The 19822-nt window shown below is 41.4% G+C and overlaps 2 protein-coding genes across 2 annotated transcripts; one reads left to right on the top strand and one right to left on the bottom strand.

Annotated features, from left to right (window-relative positions):
• The first annotated feature begins 2809 nt into the window (after window positions 1–2809).
• Window positions 2810–17061, top strand: LOC113584678 (uncharacterized). The gene is made up of 9 exons (XM_081723920.1): window positions 2810–3376; window positions 3522–3577; window positions 3665–3734; window positions 3887–3949; window positions 4199–4750; window positions 9504–9510; window positions 10836–10978; window positions 14709–15119; window positions 15257–17061. The coding sequence occupies exons 1-9, from the start codon at window positions 3106–3108 to the stop codon at window positions 16231–16233; spliced, it is 2550 nt and encodes an 849-aa protein (XP_081580046.1). The 5' UTR covers window positions 2810–3105; the 3' UTR covers window positions 16234–17061.
• Window positions 17062–17255: 194 nt separating this feature from the next.
• Window positions 17256–19573, bottom strand: LOC113584677 (ankyrin repeat domain-containing protein 34B). The gene has a single exon (XM_027021747.3). It carries the CDS (start codon window positions 19571–19573, stop codon window positions 18170–18172), a length of 1404 nt encoding a protein of 467 aa, XP_026877548.2. The 3' UTR covers window positions 17256–18169.
• Window positions 19574–19822: the final 249 nt, after the last annotated feature.

Here is a 19822-nt window from a genome sequence, read left to right as displayed (position 1 = left end):
TTTAGGTGAACCTCTGGAGAAATTTGTTGCATTTGAAGTTTTGGACAAAATGTTTTCTTACAAAACAAAACAACAGACATTACTTCATGTTTACACTGTCATGACCCTTAGTTTAATCTTCCCCTTCATATCCATCTGTATTTCATTTAATGCAGTCAACTGTTGTCTCACAGTGTTATCTAGAAAGATATGCATTCAGTGATGGGTAAACAAAGACAGTAATGCAAACTATAATTACAACATGATGCATGAAGTTCTTAATGAATTATGTTCTATCAAATAGAAAACATTTGAGCAATGTGAAGATGCTGAAGACATCAAAAAAACACAGGGGAAAATGGAAAATAGAGACATAATTAAGATTGTGTTTGTTAGTTATTCTTAGTCCCAAACCACCAGATGGAGTAGCAGAACCATATGTACATTAGGCAGAAAGAACAGAAGCAGAGAAACAGTGAGGTAGCAAAGAGTATGCACCACTCGGAATACACATGACAAATCAAGACACTGTCAGACTAATATACTTTTTTTTGTATGCTACATTTGAAGGTATTTCCAGCTTTTTTATATGTTTTATAGTCCATTAGGGTGGACTTTGACATCCTTCTGACCATTTTTCTTTTCCTTGTGTTGGGCAATAATCTTCCTATTAAACTAATGGAAAATGACATTATTTTTCTTTGCAAACCTGCAAATCAGTTGTAATGCAGGATCAAGTGGTAATCCCTGTCGATGGTTGGTTCATCCTCAAGGCCTGGGAATATTTAAAAAATCATAATTTAGTTTACTTAATTTAGCAAAATAGCCATCACACTGTAATTCAGGCTTAAGACATAAACTTGGCAATAAGAAGAAAATGTTGCTACTTTTTGTGGTGAAAATGTGGTGAGAATTCATTACATATAGAATTGTTTATACAATGCTATCTGTAATATATAACAGAAATGCTGGCTAGCATGATCCAAAATGGCTAACCTGGTTTTATCATACAACAAAGGACAAACTCTGAAATAAAATAAGACACCCTTAGAAAAGAAATCAGACAATATTAGTGAATTAACCAGCTACTATTATCTATACAGTTAAAATAGCTTCAAAATTACAAGGGTACATTGCACTACATTACAAAGGTAACATTACATTCCACAACAATAATAATAATCTGGCTGGATAAATAAATAAACCTGAACAATAATAAAAAAAAAAACAAACAAACAAAAAAACAAGCCGGCACCATTCCTGTACTACTTCAGCTCACAGAGCTGTCAGCATTTGCCATTCTGCTGTCTCCATATTAGATTATATATAACATTCCATTCACTGTCAGCGCTGTATAGATCAGCGCCGCGAGTCACGCACCCAGAAGCGTTACTCGGGTAACCAATCCATCGAGCCGAACCCATCACACGTGCGTGAGATGTTAATGAGTAAAGACATCTGACCCAGCAGCTCCGACTTTTGAATGAATTACTTTTTGCATGCTCTTGGAGGGCGACTGGCAGCAAAAACATTTTTTCTTTTTAAATTGACTTGTTAATGCGATATCTTTTAGTTTTAACAAACAAATCTTACATGGTGCAGCTTTCAGAAGCATTTGGCCAATTTCTGTACGTGAAATTAGCTAGCTAAGGCTAGGGACACACAGACGTGGCCTGAATTTTGTACGTTGAATAGCGTGAGACCACTGGAAAGTGTTGGTCACCGACCGTCGCCCGTACTCGGTGCAGTGTGTTGGCTGTAGTTGGTCCGCGTCAGTTCTGTTTTGGCCGATTGTGCATGTTGAATCAGGGTCGGCGATCAGCCGTGAGAGAGTTTTCTGATCGGATGTTCAGTCTAAATTTGCCTGAAATGAGACGATAACTTTTTTTTTTTGTCGTATTGTGGCTTGATCTACCGAGGGAGTGTGCTAGGCTAACATTGTATTTTGCTGCATGGAAAGTAGTTTTGTGGTGCCAACTATCTAGAGAACAGGTGGAACATTTTTCATTACCTTAACGTTGCCATATGCAATGTTATGAAAGGAAGGAGCTCAAGAAGCGATGGGAGTCACCCAGAACACATAGGCCCTACTGATAAGATGCCTGAACCGTCAGGAAGCAGCGGTTTCCGTTTTGAGTTGCTTTCTTTTGCGCAGGAACACTTGTTATTCATCAACTGCAGCCAGAGTGTAAATACACATGCAACAAAGGGGCGGCAGTGAGCTCACGGATGGTCAGCTCATAATCAGTCGCTCGTAGTTGGTGTTGGTTCTTCAGAATTAGTTAGGTGTGTCCTTAGCCTAACATCATTAGAAAGCCCTTCTATATCAGTGGTTCATGCGAGTCCTTGAATAACTCGACACTATATTACATCTGGTTAGCCAGCTAATAATGTTACATCTGAACTTTGTAAAGTGTGTTCAGAAAATCTGGGAAGCTGATGGTGCTCCTATCAGTGGTCCGATGCTAGTAGAACAGCTCTAGCCCCTGACAATCACTCAGTATCACTTTTGCAGTCTTGGTGTCCAAATTATACAGCCGTATCTTGCTATCGTTTGCTGCTTTCATCGTGCGCCACTGTGTCAGTATGGGCATAACTGACCAAATTAGCCATTTTTTAAAAAAAGCTGTTGCTTGCTACCATTTTAGGAATTTAGGAATTTATATAGGCCTAAAATATATATTTGGACGTTCTCCCTATAATGATTGTCATTATTTTCCATCTAATGAAGTCCAATTACATTTCAAATGGTATGGTCTTTTTATTGAATGTCTTTATCGTTTCCATAAAATAACATCAGTGTTTACGGTAATATAAGCATTCTTCTAGTCTATTGGACACAGTGGTGAGCGTCGATCGTCGTCACTGAGTCGGGAAGTGGTCGCTTGGTGAAAACTAATGTAAACATTTTAGGTACTGTAAAAAAATACCATCCTTTGCAAGACAGGGTTTGAGGCACAGTAGAGTTATCTACGTTTCTTGAGTCACGGGACACACCCGCTTTTAACGGGACACTAGGACGACATTATTTTGGCTCTAGCGTTCTACCTTTTCTATAAACCTTAAATACAAACAGCACAGCTGAGACACAATAAATAAGTCGGTTCAGTCGTACTTGTATGCACTATGTCTACTTCTGTCGATATCCATGCAAAACTGGCATCCATAATAGAAAGGTTTGCCAAATGTGCGCTGGTAGAAATGACGAAAATAATCGATAACGACTCCGCGCTTTTACGCGCTGAGATATCACGAAGACAAATGGAGATCGAGTCCCTTTTGTGTAAACTACAGTTTGCAGAGAGCGAGCTCAGGTCGGCACGACAGGCAGCATTCCGCCAACCTCCGAATCTCCGTTCAGTGGGAATTCAAGTTAGCAACACCTCTAATCTGCGAGGTAGGCTGGCTCACTGAAACCGAAATAATTTTTCACGTGCAAAAGGTGAACTTCTGAAATGCAAAGATGTGCTAAAAAAAATTTACTATAAATTATGCCATTTGTTATGTAGAAAAAAAAAAATCTCGTTTTCTCCCAACTACAGACTATAAGGAAAGGCAGCGAGACATGCATGCGGATAATTCATCTTTCAATTCAAAGGTAGTTTTTGTGTCAAGTATTTTATCTTTCTTTGAGTTACCGGCTGGACTCTTTACACTCGTGTGTTTTTCATATTTTATCCTGCAGCAGGATGGAGTTCAACCGCTGCATGTCAAAGAGGAGAGAACGGAGATGAAAACAGGGGACAGCAGCAGGGGTAACATGCCGTCAGCTGCTCTGTAGTAGATGCAAAATACCTGTTTATTTTTGTTAAAAACACACACATGAAACCATTGTCCCCCAAATCTTAGCCATATCTATCCAGATTTCCTGACTTCATCCAGACACTGTCTTGCTCTTCATACCCAGAGGCAGAGGAGAGTCAGGGTTGCTGGGATGAAGAACAGGATTCACCTCATACACCAGGAGAAGGTAAAGAGGATATTAACAATGGTACCATTTGCAACTTTAACTACATTAAGGCAAGCTTTGGATTAAGTGGAGCCTAGTACTTTTAATGAAGTGCATAGTTATGACAATACAGCTAGGCAGAGAAATTTTAAAAATCTGTTTAACAGAATATAATCTCATATTCTTAGCAAGGCAGTCATCGTCCAATAAAGAAAGGCAAAAATAATTCTAATCCGGGCATGGATCTGACACATTTATATGATTGTGCAGGCTGTGATGACCTTACCAGTGAGGCAAAGCCAGCTGTTATCTGGGATTCACCTGTGTCGAGTGAATTAAATGTGAGAAGAGCACAGGGACCAGGGGCATCACAAGTGGCTCCTAACACAAGCCAGGGCCAACGCATCACGAACACAGCACAGCTAGATGGCACCACCCAGCTCCGGCTAGGACGGTTCGCCGAAACAGCGGGGGCTGGAGCCGGGGTCGAGGTGGGTCCTGGCCACCATGCAGCTTCCCTTACTGCCGAGCAGGGCAGTGATGGGCCAGGCATGGGCGAGAAGAGCTCGCGGTGTGGCCAGTGTGGCAAGACCTTTACCACCCGCTTCTACCTGAAGATCCACCAGCGCATCCACACGGGCGAGAGGCCCTACACCTGCCTGCAGTGTGGCAAACGTTTCTACTGCAACTCACACCTGATCTCTCACCAGCGTTGCCACACAGGCGAGAAGCCCTACAGCTGTGAGGAGTGCGGCAAGTCGTACTCGCACCTGAACTCCCTCAAACTGCACCAGCGGAGCCACACGGAGGAGGAGGCATATGGTTACTGGTGATTCTGATTAGTTATGCCTGTCACACAAACTGTTATTTTCTGGGGGGGTGGGGGGGTGGTCACAGGTTGTAATTACATCATAAGGGTCATTGTAAGAAAAAACACATGGTGTCCAAGGTTGATTGTTAGTTTGCTGTTGCCTTTGGACAAAATGACTGATATTTATTCAATTTGGCAAAGTTACCTGACACACGTGTTTGATAATCAAATGTGAGTCTTGGTGTCATATTGATTTTACTTTAAAACTGTGCTCTTTTTCTCACAGAATTGTTAATTTATGCCTTGGATATTTGAACAAAAGCAAAACATAAAGGTTTATTTAGTGTTATACATTTATGCAGAGCTACAACCTCAAAGTTTATTAGTACATAGTACAATGACTACAATTATTCCATTTCATTCACATTGCTTTTTATTAACTAGAGCCTGCAGGTATTGCTCACCAGAGCTTTTTACAAGAGCTCACAGCTGTATTCTAATGTTTGTACATTTCAGTTCATTTCAGAAAAAACAGAAACCAGTTTTAACTAAGCATGGTCCAAAATTAAACATGGTCTTTCTCCACTTTTATTTGTATAAATAAATATACGCACTTTAAGATTAAGTGGATGTATGGTGCAGAAAAATAAATGGGTGACCTTTTCTTCAGAGAATAGAAAAGTTTTCAGGTGATATGATCCTAGTTAGTCAGGCACAACTAGAGACTGCAGTGGCTCACTATAGTCTCAACCTCAGTCTAAAAAATCTCACACTACACTACTTAAATTAGATCAGCATCTAAGTAAAATAATTCCAAGGGTAAATTATTTCTGAATGGACTGGAAGTTCAGATAAATGTTTTTATGTTTCAGTTTGTATACAAGTTAGCTTATGTTTGGAATCCTCAAACAACCATTTAGAAGAGTGCATTGCTGTAGATGTGTGTTAGGCAAGAGCTGCAGTTTTAACCTACAACTGTGTTTATTTTTCCTTGACTAACTGAATTACTGTGTGAATATTTTTGGGCCTTACAAATCACATTTTAATAAAGAATAAAGGAAGAATACCTAGACTTTTATAAGCACATTTTAATATTTTGCATATTGACTGTATAAGATGTAAATTAGTATAAAAGAGATAAAATATCAAATTCAGGGAATATAGACATACAATGTTTCATTTTGTAACATGCTGATGACCATGCCCAGGTTCTGAAAAATTAAGAGAATCCCACCCTTTTCACATACATCTTTGTAAACTTTGTGTTTTCAACAGCAGGCTATGCTTCTGACATAGTGCTCTGTATGCTTGATTCCAAACCAGGGCTGGGTTTCACAAAAATCATAAAAGGATGGTAACTCAAAGATCATCGCTAAATGGTAGAGCTATTCTCTCTCTCTCTCTCTCTCTCTCTCTCTCTCTCTCTCTCTCTCTCTCTCTCTCTCTCTCTCTCTCTCTCTCTCTCTCTCTCTCTCTCTCTCTCTCTCTCTCTCTCTCTCTCTCTCTCTCTCTCTCTCTCTCACACACGATCTTAACTTTCAGAACACAATATAGAGTAGCCTATAACAAACCTTTGAATGAGTGCATGGATATGTACTACACTAGATTCTTCAGTAGGTGGCGATAAGGCTAGATTGCAGGCCGCCATATCATCACTTTAGAGTAGAACGTGGTCACGCTTCTAAGTCATACTCCAGTAAATTGTTCGCGTGTTTATTTAGCTTAAACCTGCAACTCGTCTGCAATAGTTGAATGTATCCAATGACTACGGATATATCTCCATGCTGCTGTAAACACGATTCTTCTGCCCAGACTGGATCTTAAATTATGAGAACAGATGACTTTAAGTTTCTCAATCTTCGATAAATACTGCCACCCCACATAATGAACATTGACGTATGAACAAAACAACATTAATACTGATTTATATGGCAATACTTTATACAGCTTGTGTTGCTGTTAGCGAACCGCTAGCTGACCAGTTACCTATAGCGTCGTTGTACTATAGGTTATAGTATTGGATGAGAAACTTGCTTTAAGGATTTTGCTTTCTCTCTCTCAGACATTAGAGTCCGGAACGCTTGGCTAATTGATTGCAAAATCATATTTCAGGCATTCTGTCCAGATCGGCCAAAGTAGCGGCTGACGAGATCATCTAACATTTTATAACAGCAGTTGTAAAGATTTCAGCGAAGAGCTTCGTGAGAGACAACAGAAAATCGATGCACTTAGGAGGAAACTCGAGTTAGCCGAGGCCAGAGTTGTCAATAGACAGGCTAACTGGAGTGGCGAGTATGGAGTAAGCTTGTATAATGTGATTGTACTTGAACGGCGTCATGAAGAGCATGCCGACAACAAATCACAACATGTAGGAACATATTTCAGTGAACAAGAAAAGTATCATAGAGAAGCATTAGTTATTTATTAATTTTAGCGCTCAAAGTATTTTATTTCGAATCCTCAGTGGAATTTTCCTCTTTATGAACCATGAGCTAACTGGGGTATCGGTGCAGCATAAGTTTTAATCCATTTTTGCAGGACCCACTGAGGTACCTAAGACTGAGGAGTGTTTTGAATTTGAAACATTCCTCAGGAAGAACAGCTATCTGTAGCTAACCCATAGGGATGAAAACGCAGGCCACACGCAGACGGTGTCCCCGGAAGGGCATAATGTGGAAACGGCACACTCGAAACACATTGCTGACACTGAGGATAGCGCCTCACAGGCAAAATGTAAAAAAAAAAAGAGACAGAAGACAGGCAAAGAAAAAGTGAGCCAATCCTGTTTGCGGACATCCAAAACATAAGAAAGAAAGACCAATTGGCCATTTGCTAATACTCTTTCACGCAGTAAAGCAACAGAAAACGAGCCTCTGTTTGCACTGTTTGGAGCCCAACCCACATTTAATATCCACGGAGATCACATGCTTGGACAAACGGCACTGAAAATTAAGCATGAAGAAGAGGTTATGTCCAAGAAAGAACAAGATCTGCTAGACCAGAGTCCAGGGACGACGGTTGACGAGAGTCTTCTGCTGCAACAAAAAGACAAAAGCTGCATAAGTCACAAGTAGATGGTGTTCCTGGAAGGGCATAATGTGGATACGGCACACTCGAAACACCTTGCAGACACTGATGATAGCACCTCACAGGCAAAATCAAGTATCCAAATCATAAGAGAGAAAGACCCAGAAAAAAATTGTTTGGTCATTCTTACAGAGCTCCGAAACATTTTTGACAGAAACAGAAAAGAAAAGTGCAAACAAGACACAACTAAATAGAGGTATGAAATCCACAGATACTCAAGTAATGGAGGCGGATCCAGTCAATCAGCCATTTGCTAATACTCTTTCACACAGTAAATCAACAGAAACCAAGCCACTGCTTGCACTATATGGAGCCAAATTCATTTTTAATGTCCAGGGGGATAACATGCTTGGACCAGAGGCACTGAAAACAAGATCTGCTAGACCAGAGTCCAGGGACGACGGTTTATCGGGAGTCTACATCTGCACCAAAAAGGCAAACCCTGCATAACCTACTTGAAGTGTATGAGAGTATTTAAATCCATGAGAAACTGCACTTTTAAGAAAAACAAAATGCACTACAGGATTTTCAGAATGACATTTGTAAGTCATATGCCAAAGCATGAGAAGACTCACTTGAGGGGCAGGCCACTGAGCTGTGCTTTCTGCAGCAAAAGATTCAAAGTCGTCTTTCGAGCTCAAAAAGTGCCTGCTAAGTCACCAAGGCCAGACTAGCTCATGTATATTGTGCGGGTTCAGCCTGTCGCAGGCACGCAGACGGTCTGTGCGGAGAGCACATCTGTGCAGTGGGCTGCCCTGTTCCAGCTGTGTCAAGATTTCTGGGGGGGTCTGTGTAACACTGCTTTGATGTGATACTGTTTACAGGGGTCAGGGAAAGTTCATTCCTGCTGTTTAGTATCATTTGGGAGGGCTTGGACAGATCTGGGTTCCTAGTTGATTACGGTCTTAAAAAGTTTCAAATGTTTCAAAACTAAATGTTTGTGTAATTTTATATACACTTACGATTTATGTACATAATTTGTGTTTTTTCATTGACACAATTTAAATCTGTTTTGCTTTATAAGGAAGGTGCTTCTGTGCTCCTAAAGAAATGTGTTCCTGCAGGGGTATTAGCTCTGTCTGAAGCAACGATGGTGGGCAATTTATCACAGTAATGGCCTTTGTAATATTTGGCAAAAGCTGCAATATACAGCTCACTGTAAATCACAACAGCCCTGTAAAATTACTTTTTGTTGTCAGGATCTCACCTAACATCAGATATTCCAGAGAAATGTTCAACAAACATAAATAATTTGTACAATAAGTCTTTAACATATTGAAAACATGAATGTATTTTCAATATATTAAATGATCAAAATATCCTTATTTTCCATCTTGTTAGAAGCTATTTGATTGTAATGGGATTGTTATTCGGTTCAAGTTACCGAATTTGAATTGTTTTGTTGTTGTGGTCGGATTAATATACGATAACCCTCAAGGTAAATTGCCTGTTTGTCTGTAATTTTTCCCATAAGTATAATCAACCTGCTTGGCTGAGCAACTCCAGGAGTTATACTTTTCAGTGGTCCAGCACTGCTATGGTTTCACAAAAATATTGAAATAACTTCGCTTTATCAGTTATTCAGATTTATTGAAAATGCGCAATAATATTGTAGGTTGTTAATGCATTAACCAGAATGAGCAAATGCACTTTGTGTCCAGATGGTGGCGGTAAGAGAATGCGTGTGGTTTTATTAAAGGCGAAAAGGGGGAAGTGTGCGTCACATAAACCGGTAGTAAACAATGCTGCCCAGAGGAGTGATCGTTAAGGCTTTGTCTCGTTGCTAGCTAGAAAAATTAGTTATCGCAAGAGCGTTAATTAAGAAAAAACTGATTTTAGCACAATATTAATAAAAAACCTTAACATGGATTCCCGTGTTACATTTCAAACACAGATCGCTAGCATTATGGACGTCCTAGCCAAAGCTGCAGTGGTAGAAATTAGTAAACTGCTGGCAAAGGAAGATGCTGTGGCTTTGCGTTTGGAAATAAAGCGAAGGGACGATGAGATTGAAAATCTGGTTAAACGTCTCCAGATGACTGAGGGAGAACTGCACCGCATGAAAGCCACTGTGAAATCATTTGTTTCTGGAAAATGTTCAGTCGCCGTTCAAGTTGAAACGTCTAGAGGTAATGTTAAATTAGCGATAGCTAACGGTTTACTCCGAAATAATTAAGATGGTTAAGATGCAGTCGTTTTCTTTGTCCTAATTAGCTGTCTGGCTAGATATAAATTTGCTGAAGTATTAAATGGTGACGATGTTATAAATGCAATTTCATACGACGTGTTACATTTTGTTTTTCTCGTTTTAGATATGTTGGGTTATGGAGGCACTTTCTTGCCTGATAATCAGTTCTGTGCAGAGGCTCCGCCACCGTTTATACCGTGCGAGGAAGCAACTCGCATCTTGGAATCCGATGAGGACCTGGAGTTTGAGATGAAAATTGAGCAGGTGGAAGAACCTAATGACGAGAAGCGCAAACAGACACAGTCCAGCCACAGCGCAGCAGCAGAACAAAACCACCCTGGTTCGGAATACAGGCTCGATCAAAGGAGCTCACAGCTCTGGTCGTCTGTCGCTGTGACAGAAAATGGGAACCAGCAAGAATTCGGGGAACCGGAGTATTCTGGTGGTTTCGAGCAACGCAGAAAAGATTTCCTTGCACAAGCAGAGCAGTATGCGGCCGCGCATATGCTGATGGAGGACGGCAGCTGCTCCTTAGCGTTTGCCGACAAAGCAAACGTGAACTCGAGCAGTTCAAAGCCCCTTAAAAGCAACAGCCATGATGGAGGTGAGGGCGTTTCGGGGGTAAAGGAGACTGTCGCCGTGCAGCAGGCGCGGAGGGCTGCGGCGGCGGCACCACCAAAGCCGAAGCCGCGCAAAGCGTCCCACGCGCCGTCTGTAGCGAACGACAAGCGCGCACACCCGACAAGCGCGGGCGCGCTCGCGCAGCTCCTGCCGGACGCTCGGGATCACGGCAGCGCCCGGTTTAAAATCTACCCCTGCAGGGAGTGCGGGAAGCGCTTCACGCAGAGGAACCGTTTAGTGTCCCATCAGTGGGTGCATACAGGCGAGAGGCCGTTCCGTTGTCAGATTTGCGGCAAGATGTTCTCCAGACACGACAACTGCCAGAGACACGAGCGCCTGCACAGCTTGTAGGGAACATACAGTGCTCTTGCGAAGATTTTTAAGCAGAGGCGTCGCTATGGCTTTTTTATATATTGGGGCTCTAGACCCCAACGATTTGCGCCTAGCCACGACATGGATTTCCTCTAGAGCCGTCGGAGTTGGGCGTAAAGTTAGTCAGTGGTTACAGTTTTATCGTCGGTAATTAAGCGCAACACTGGCGTAAAAAGAAAGAAAATACATTTATATTTAGCTAAGGCTGCGAGCGGAGAGCATCATAGCAGTGTGGGTTCACGTTCACTTAAAATTAGACATTTTTATCTGTAAATCTATTAATTAGCTGCTTTACGTCTCCTTCAATAATCTGAAATTAGTTAAATCCCCACCATACCCTCCTGCTTTTGAAATGAAGCATGTATGTCCATGCCGTCTCATGTTCTGCCTTCGCCGAATTCGTAGCCGGCATCGAAACATTCGTGCTTAAGCCACGACGCCTCTGTTTTAACGCCTGTTTCTGTTCTCAAATGACGAAATCTGGTTCTCGTTGACACTCTGACTCTGTGACATCGGGCCCTTGGTTGCTAAGAGCCAGTAAGACAGCTGGCGTGTGTGGTGGTTATGACTAAAACATTAGAGCATTTATTTTATCCAACCATGGGTACTGCAACAATAATCTGCCAGTACTCATTTTTCTTACACTTTTATTAAGAATTTTAATATGAATTCATGTTAGGCAGGCAGATGAGTAAAGTGACATGATTCACCTTCAGCTGCACTCTATACAGGACCTTGGTTGGCCCATGACAGTGATATATTTCAGCAGAGGTCAAGGTCAAAAATGAAAAAGTCCCTAAATTCAGTGTTCTTTGCTCTGAAATGAGATGTTTTATATGTTGCAGTGGTCTGGTCTTAAATATCTTTCCAGTAAGTTATTTTTGTGAGTTGTAATGCTTAGTTTTGAGGTTGTGTCAACTATTTTGTGAATGCTTCAAAATTACTTTTATGGAGACAATACTGAAATGTTTCTTTCATGTATTTCGTGTTCAATTTCAGTAAAATTTTATAAGTGACTAATGGGAGGGGAAAATATGATAGTTTGTCATGTTTATACTGTTAAGATACGAATGCTATGGTCTTACCAAATCAATATGACTGTGTATCTTGTGTACCTGTAATAAATAAAAGAAATGAACGGGGGGATTGGGAGGGCGGGATTGGGTTCTGCTGCTCAAGCACTCCTATTATGAAACACAGCCATACATATAACAAAGTGATTTTGTTAAGTATATCTGTAGTGTATGTTTGTACAATAGTTGGAATATTCCCAGTTTGATTTAAAATCTTGACACAATAAAATGAAACCTTTGAGGCCAATACTTTTTTAAAACATTTTTTTACCAAGTCTGCACAGCTGGTGTTCTTTCTTTGCTAATGAACATGCACATTTGCTGAGAAAATCATGTACTTCTGTTTAAAATATTTAAGGCTATATTGTCATTCTGTTATTGTGTTACTATATTTAGGCTGTATTGTTATTCTGCTAATCACAAAGTAACCTGGTTGTTGTCATAGACGTCCTTGCAAATGTATTCAAACCCCCAGGAAAGTTCTCTGATTGTCTGAATTTCAACAACCCTTGGATTGTTTCAACCAGTATGTTTTTTTTTCAAACCAGCATGCAAATTTAAATTTCAAAGTCAAAATTCATTATTTTTCATCAGAACTTAAAAAAAAAATTGAAAAAGGCTGCTTACATAAGCATTCAATTCTAGTACTTAGTAGAACTAGTTTTTGCTGCACTAACAGCTTTAGAGCTAATGGAATGCGTTCCTACTCCGTTTGCACACTGGGAATGTTTTTCTGTTATTTTTCCTGACAGATTTCTCCAAGATTTTCAGGTTGATTGGATATTGGTTGTGAACACACAATTTTCAAATAGTGCTACATGATCTCAGTTAGGTTGAGATCTGGGTTTTTACTTTGCCATTGTAGAACTTTCACCTTTTTATTGTTCTATCATTCCTGTGTTACTTTGGTGTTGTGCTTGGTATCAGTATCCTGCTGAAACTTTTAAGTTTTTCCCAGGCTTTAATTTTTTTTAAGCAGACTTAATTATCTAGCAGTATCTCCATATATTTCGCACTATTCAGCCTTTTCGGTTTGAACAAGATGTCCAGTCCCTACTGAAGCAAAGCATCTCCGCAACATAATGCTGCCCACCTGATAATTCATTGTTGCAATGGAGGAGCCCTAGTTTGTGCCATAAAGTTTTTAATTTTGGCCAAAACAATTGTCTCATCTGACCATAAAACGTATTCCACGTTTTAGCTTGGTCACTTTCTGTGATTTTTCTTCAGTAATGGCTTCTGTCTAACTGGCACCCCCAAGCCAATTCTATACAGAGCTCTTGAACTGCAATTCTAATATCAGCCACTGAACTGTGTAAGACCTTCAAAGGGATTGTTGGGCTCTCAGTGGTCTCCCGCACAAGACTTGCTCGAGGGACAGCTTCAGCTGGGCTCTTGGGTGGTAGGCTGCAGCTTCCACTTCCTCACATCTGATCCAACAGTGCTCACTGGAAAATTATTTTGTGACCTTTTCTTGTGCATGTCTATGAATATAATCTCTAATTTCCTTAGAACACTCTTTGTTCTTCATTTCACAGATTTACTTCATAGTCTGAACAATCATATTTAAATTAAGGGAGTCTTGTACTCTGAAAAGATTACCCCTTTTAATGACTGTTCATTGGAGCAATATTTTGTGTTTGTGTAAACTTTAATCTTCCACAGCACGGGTTAAATAATTATGTAAATGCAACTTTTTCCAGTTAGTCATTTTTGTCATGTAATTAGTTTTTTAAATACATGAAACTTATCTTACTTTAAATGAATTATAATGGTCTTACATTTACAGCACTTAATTGGTACATTTATGCAAAGTGACTTACAATTATGACTGAGAACAACTTGAGTAATTGAGGGTTAAGGGTCTTGCTCAGGGGCTCAACAGTGGCTACTTGGCAGTGGTGGGGCTTAAACTAGCAACCTTCCAATTACAAGTCAAGTACCTTAACCATTGCCTTACCACTGCCCACCACTATCTTAAAATAAAATATGATGCACAAAATATCAAAATGTCATTTATAATCCACAAAAATCTGATTAATTTTATGGTGGTTGGATATTTTTGCAGGGCACTACATAAGCCTATTTCTTTACTTGCTGTATTTAATGGGCAAGTTTTAGACATTACAAATTAGAGAGGCACAATTTCAGCAGCAGACCAAAACCTTTGGTGTAGGTCTGCAATACTAGTGGTCTTCTGTTTTTGATGATCACTCAAATCTTAAAAAAAATTTTTAAAGCTAAACCTTTTCACACTTTGTACCATTGAGGTAAAAAAAGGCCAATATATATTGAAATAGTTTCATAGACATATATGCACAGATATAAAGAAATACTCTTTCGTGGGCCATGCATTATAGAGTTCACTGCAACTGTTACAGCATGATCTCATAGGCTACAGTAGCCTATATAACTGGTGCACAGACATTCACTTCACTTGAAATGTTTTGTTTAAAATCCATAAATACACCTTTTCAGTGAAATGAAAATAATTTTTGAAACATTATTTTGGAAATGTAATTTATTACACTAGATTAAATCTCCGGATATTTGAAAAAACTAGACTTCTGAAGTCTTATATATTGGCGGGTGTGCTCCCATGATTCATGTCTACCGGAAATGATTTAGGCTATTGTTACTGCTTTGTAGTTCCTGGTTGTGCAGTTGTATTTTCAAACAGGCAGCTAAACGTAATTTTAGGGTCATACATGAAGTATTGTTTTAGACATTTTACAACACAAAGTGTCACTTTTTCAATTGTATTTTTAACAGTAGACATGGCACCCGTAGGAGTGTTGCAGTCGCAGATCACTGCTATACTAAATGTATTGACGAAAGCAGCGGTGGCTGAAATTAGCCAGCTTATTGAGGAGGACAGTGTCGTTTTACACCTTGAGATAAAGCGGAGAGAGGATGAGATTGAAGGGCTGAAGAAACGTCTACAGCTGACTGAGAAAGAACTTAAGAAAGTGCAAGCTAAAGTGATAGCTGATGCCGACAAATGTTCGATCGGTGTTCAAGTCGAAATGTTGGATACAGGTTAGTATCTGTTCTGTTAAGCGCTTTGTGTCAGCATCTAGGCTATTGTAGCTCAGTTTTTAAGTATAGGTTAAAAAGATCTGTACCCTACATTTATAATATAAGCATCGCTAAAACTGTGCCTCTTCATCTATCAGATTTGATCGCATATGGAGAAGAACCACCGCCTGGGAACCATATTGAAATATTTAATACGAGTTTAGTGAGAGAGCTCAAAGAAGAGAAACCTCAGTTGTCTCACAAAATGGGGACACCTTCACACCACATGACTAAAGAGCGACAGGCCCCTCCCACACATGTATCAGAGTCTAGCAGACAAGATCAGGTACGTGATGAAGAAGACTTTAGTGGACTAGAGTTTGAAATGAAGATTGAGCAGGTCGAAGAGCTTGTGGATCAGGAACTGAGCCTGCCAAGAGCAGATTACAGGGTGGTAGATCCAAACACTAGCTCTGAGCACAAAGCAGATCAAAGAGACACTCATCTGTGGTCTTCTGCAGATGACGACACAACAAATGATTTTGGTGTGCCTGACGGCTGTATTGTACTAGAGCAATATGATCAGCTTCCCACAGAGGACTGTATAGCACCCATGTTAAAGGATCCTCCAAACACACAAAGTGATGTTACCAGTAAACATGTTGATTCCTTTAGATCTGTGCCTGTTCGAATGGAGAGAGCAATGCACTACGAAGGTGGCACATTACCAAAAGACACAGAATATGGGCAGCTGGGAGATAATCTGAATCATATGACATCCCAAAGGCAACAAGCTCAGAGCTCCTCCCATCTGCCGTCCAATGCCAGCGGGAAGCCGAGACACTCGTTTGGTGCCATTCCACGCCCTCACACGCACATACCCTCCGGCTGCCATGCACCACCTCCACCCCCCATTCTTCCCTTGCGTGGAAGGGCCCCAGTGGTCCACATAGGCTCAAAACCCTTCCGCTGTGAGGAATGTGGGAAGGGTTTTACCCAGAGGACGCGCCTGATAACGCACAAGCGCATCCACACGGGCGAAAAACCATACCATTGCCAGTTGTGCGGGAAGATGTTCTCCAGACAAGACAACTGCCTCAGACATGTGCGTCTCCACAGCGGACAGAGATGGTAATGATGTGTCCAGCGCTGGTAGACAACCCCCTTTCCCCAGTAATATTGGACTTGGTTTCCAATAAGAGCAACTGCCATAAGAAGAACAATGTTCTGTTCTGTAGGAATATTTTATAGAATTTTGTGTTGTCTGTTCTCTGGGTCAGCTGGTTTACATACGAGAGCTTCAATAGAATTGAATTGGGTGGGATTCAGTCAGAATAGTTACTTTTTTGTCATTGTAAATGTTGTCATGTATAAAGTAATTCACTTTTGGTGTTTATCTAAGACAGTGGGCTGTGTTTGAGTGTGCTAAGAGTTGTATGCAGGGTTACAACCTATACACGTTTAGGACTTTTGAATGCCTTTTTAAAAATTTATGCATGGGCAATTTGATTTGTGCAAGGTTGTGAATGCAGCAAAATAGAGGCTCCTGTAACTAAGCTGCAAAACAGCGTGTTGTTTTTGTGGAACAGAAAACATTGCATTATGATCCCTGAAGACCTGTCTGAGCTCACCACAGACATTTGATTCCTTGTTCAGGCACCAATGATGCAAACTGGAATCGTGCAGCACTTAGTGTCATGGAATTATTTCCTTTCATAAATAGAGTTATGATTACAGTTGTTAAGGTGACATGGTTAGTCATGAGGTATGATTGGACAGTAACCTCACCATAGATGTTTTTAGCATTTGGAAACTTGCATATATTTATCATTATGATAGTGTGTGCGCTTCCTGTGACTTGAACCCATGGACTAAGTGTTTCCAGCAGCTTGCTCTGCATGGTGAGCTACAGAGGAATCACTGACTTTGTCATAATACCAATTAAAATGCATTGCATCTCTTACCACCTACTTGTTCATTTCTTTGTTCTTTACATGAGTGGGTCTTTTATGACCCACTTCCTCCAGATTCCCTCTAAATCATACCAGGAAAATGTGCGAGATTTAAATGATCATACTCTGAAAATGTCAAACTAACACCCCTAGTTATGATAATGCATGGAAGCAGGTGATTGTACTCACTAACAGTTAAATTTAATTGGCGAACAGGACTGGAATCCTTTTGGCTGCATGCAGTGAGTTGTATCTAAGTCTACGCTTACCTGATTAATGGAAAGAGGGGATGAGGGAGGTCTAATTGAATGGAGTGGGTTGGAGCAGAGGAACTTCAATCAGTATTAATGCTCCATAGGAATTTTAGAGCTGTATGAAAAACACATGCTACTTTTGAGGCAGCACAACCATTTAAAAGGTATAAAACAAGTCATATAAGCTGAGATTATTCACTGCACCCTCCTTGTGCTCAACTTCACCCAACACTTATGTATATGGCACACAATAATGTAGACATACGCTTATATAATTAGGGTAATTGCAAGTGCTTTTAGATATGCCCTCATGTCCTACTGACTGATAGTAGCAGCAATGCCACAGGGTGCAATTGTCTGAGAAACACAGGGCCCTAAATTCTTAGTGAGAGCTAAAGATAGTATGTCCTAAAAAATCTTTTAGTACAGCAAATTGACAAGACCCTTCATGGTTCCAAGGCATGTAATTCTTGTTTCATTATCTGTTAAATCTTACAGATATGGAAATGAACTGAAGTTTTGATCCCTGATCCTTTCCTTATTTGATAAGGGTTGAAGAATAGAGAACATGACGACATTAAACTACTGTTGTGAAGGGCAGCATTATCAGTGATGCATTTTAAAAATACTTAAACTATTTAATAAAATCTCAAATGAGCTTTTCAATACTTCTATAGTTATTTTTTCTCTGAATTATGATTTGCAACATTACTCAAATAATCTTGACCCCAGCTAAGCCATTCATTTCTTAATGATATAAAGTACCAGAAAAGACTATTCGCCTATTCTTTATAGATGTTTTGTTGGCTCCAGCTTTGAATGGGTGTGTAAGTTGTAAGCTCTTTGTGTGTCTTGAGTTCCGCCTCTATAGCATGAAGAGGATCTCCTCAGCACTGCTGCACTGTCTCATCTGTTCCAGCTGACCAGAGTAGTGGCATGGTGGTTTCTTTGTCTTTGTACCATCTGGCCTATGGCGTTGGGTGTCTTCTGCCCTCAGAGCAGTGCTTGGCTCTCCAGAGAATGTGTTTACAGTAGCATTAATGGGTAGAGGTGGCAAAAAGCTGGCACCATGTGTCTGCTGTGGCTTTAAACTCAGCTGCTCCTGGGGTTTCCATTTTCTCATGGTGTTAAATTCACATGGGGCAGCAGGGGGTGCCAGAGAGAGGCAGCTGGTGCTACTGGAGGAATTGTGGCTGTTTCTGCTTGTAGGAACTGGTGGCAGTGTTATGGTCCTGGGTGGCTCGTGTAGGTGAGTGTCTGAGGTGGACAGGTTGAGGGAGAGGGCAGGCAGTTGAAGGAAGCACTGGTCTGTGGTGAGCGCAGGCAGAGTATTGCGTCGGGTGTGCAGGTGCTCCAGGCCTACCAGTGCATGCTGCTTCGCGGGGCTCCTGCACTGCGCTTGTCCATGGTTCGCTTTGAGGTCAGCTCTGGTAGGGGGGTGTGGCTGTTGCGCAGGGTTGTTGTGGCAACTGCTCTCCCCCTTTTCCTCTTCCTCCATGGTTTGTTGACTGACACTCTCCTCATAGGTGCAGCTGAGGTGAGCCAAGTCGTGAATGGCCAACCAGGGCTCAGAGTGTAGCCGCTGCCGGTTCGATGGCTCCGCCTCCTGAGGCAGAGGCGAGGATGCCCTGCTTTCCCTCTTCCCCGAGGCTCTGAAGTTGAAGATGTTTTCCCCCTCAGCCTCTGAGCCCGGGGAGCTTGTCTTCAGCTCGATGTCGGAGGGTGACATGCAGGAGATGGGCGAGGTATTGGGTGACGGTGGCACGTTAAGGTAGCGGCAAGTCATGGGAGCCCCGTCTGAGCTCAGGTCTGTGGCAATAATGATGATGTCACGGCCCTTGGCCCTGCATGCGTCCAGGAGTGCCTGGATGGTGTCCTGCTCCCGTGCATTGATGGCGTAGACAAGGGCTGACGCGCCGGCATAGTCTTCCATGCTGGGGTCGGCACCGGCTGAGATCAGGGCAGTGGCCAGCTCTGTTCCCGCCCGCTCCATGCATGCGTACATGAGGGCAGTGCGGCCCGCTTTGTCCTGCACGTTTGGGTCAGCCTGATTCTGGAGGAGGAAGCAGATGAGCCTCAGCATGGTGCTGCCTGACTGGTTGCCCCTAAGGGCTCGGCACGCAGCCAGCAGTGGCGTTTCGCCACGTTGGTTCCGCTCGTTAACGTGGGCACCCCCCTCAACCAACAGGCGGACCAAACGGAGTTTCCCCAGCCGGGCAGCTGTAATGAGGGGGCTGCTGTCTGCCAGGTACTCCTGGGACTCTGCCATGGCTGCAGTTGGGATGTGGATTTTCCCTAAAGGATTTTCCTATTGGGGATTACATACATACTTTGTGTATGTATTCATGGTCAATCAAGGTCTCATTAAGAGGCTTCATTCTGTTTAGTTTTATTCAAAGATGATTTATGCTCAGAATTTGTCCATTTCTTGAGGGATTTTTCAGAGCTAAATGAAAAAAAAAGAAACACAAAGCTATCAGTAAGAAGTGACATTTTATTATATATATATATATATATA

This window comes from Electrophorus electricus, chromosome 11 (genome assembly GCF_041902795.1).
Source record: "Electrophorus electricus isolate QZ-2024a chromosome 11, ASM4190279v1, whole genome shotgun sequence".
Lineage (NCBI taxonomy): Eukaryota > Metazoa > Chordata > Actinopteri > Gymnotiformes > Gymnotidae > Electrophorus > Electrophorus electricus.
This window is presented reverse-complemented; position numbering and strand designations above follow the sequence as displayed.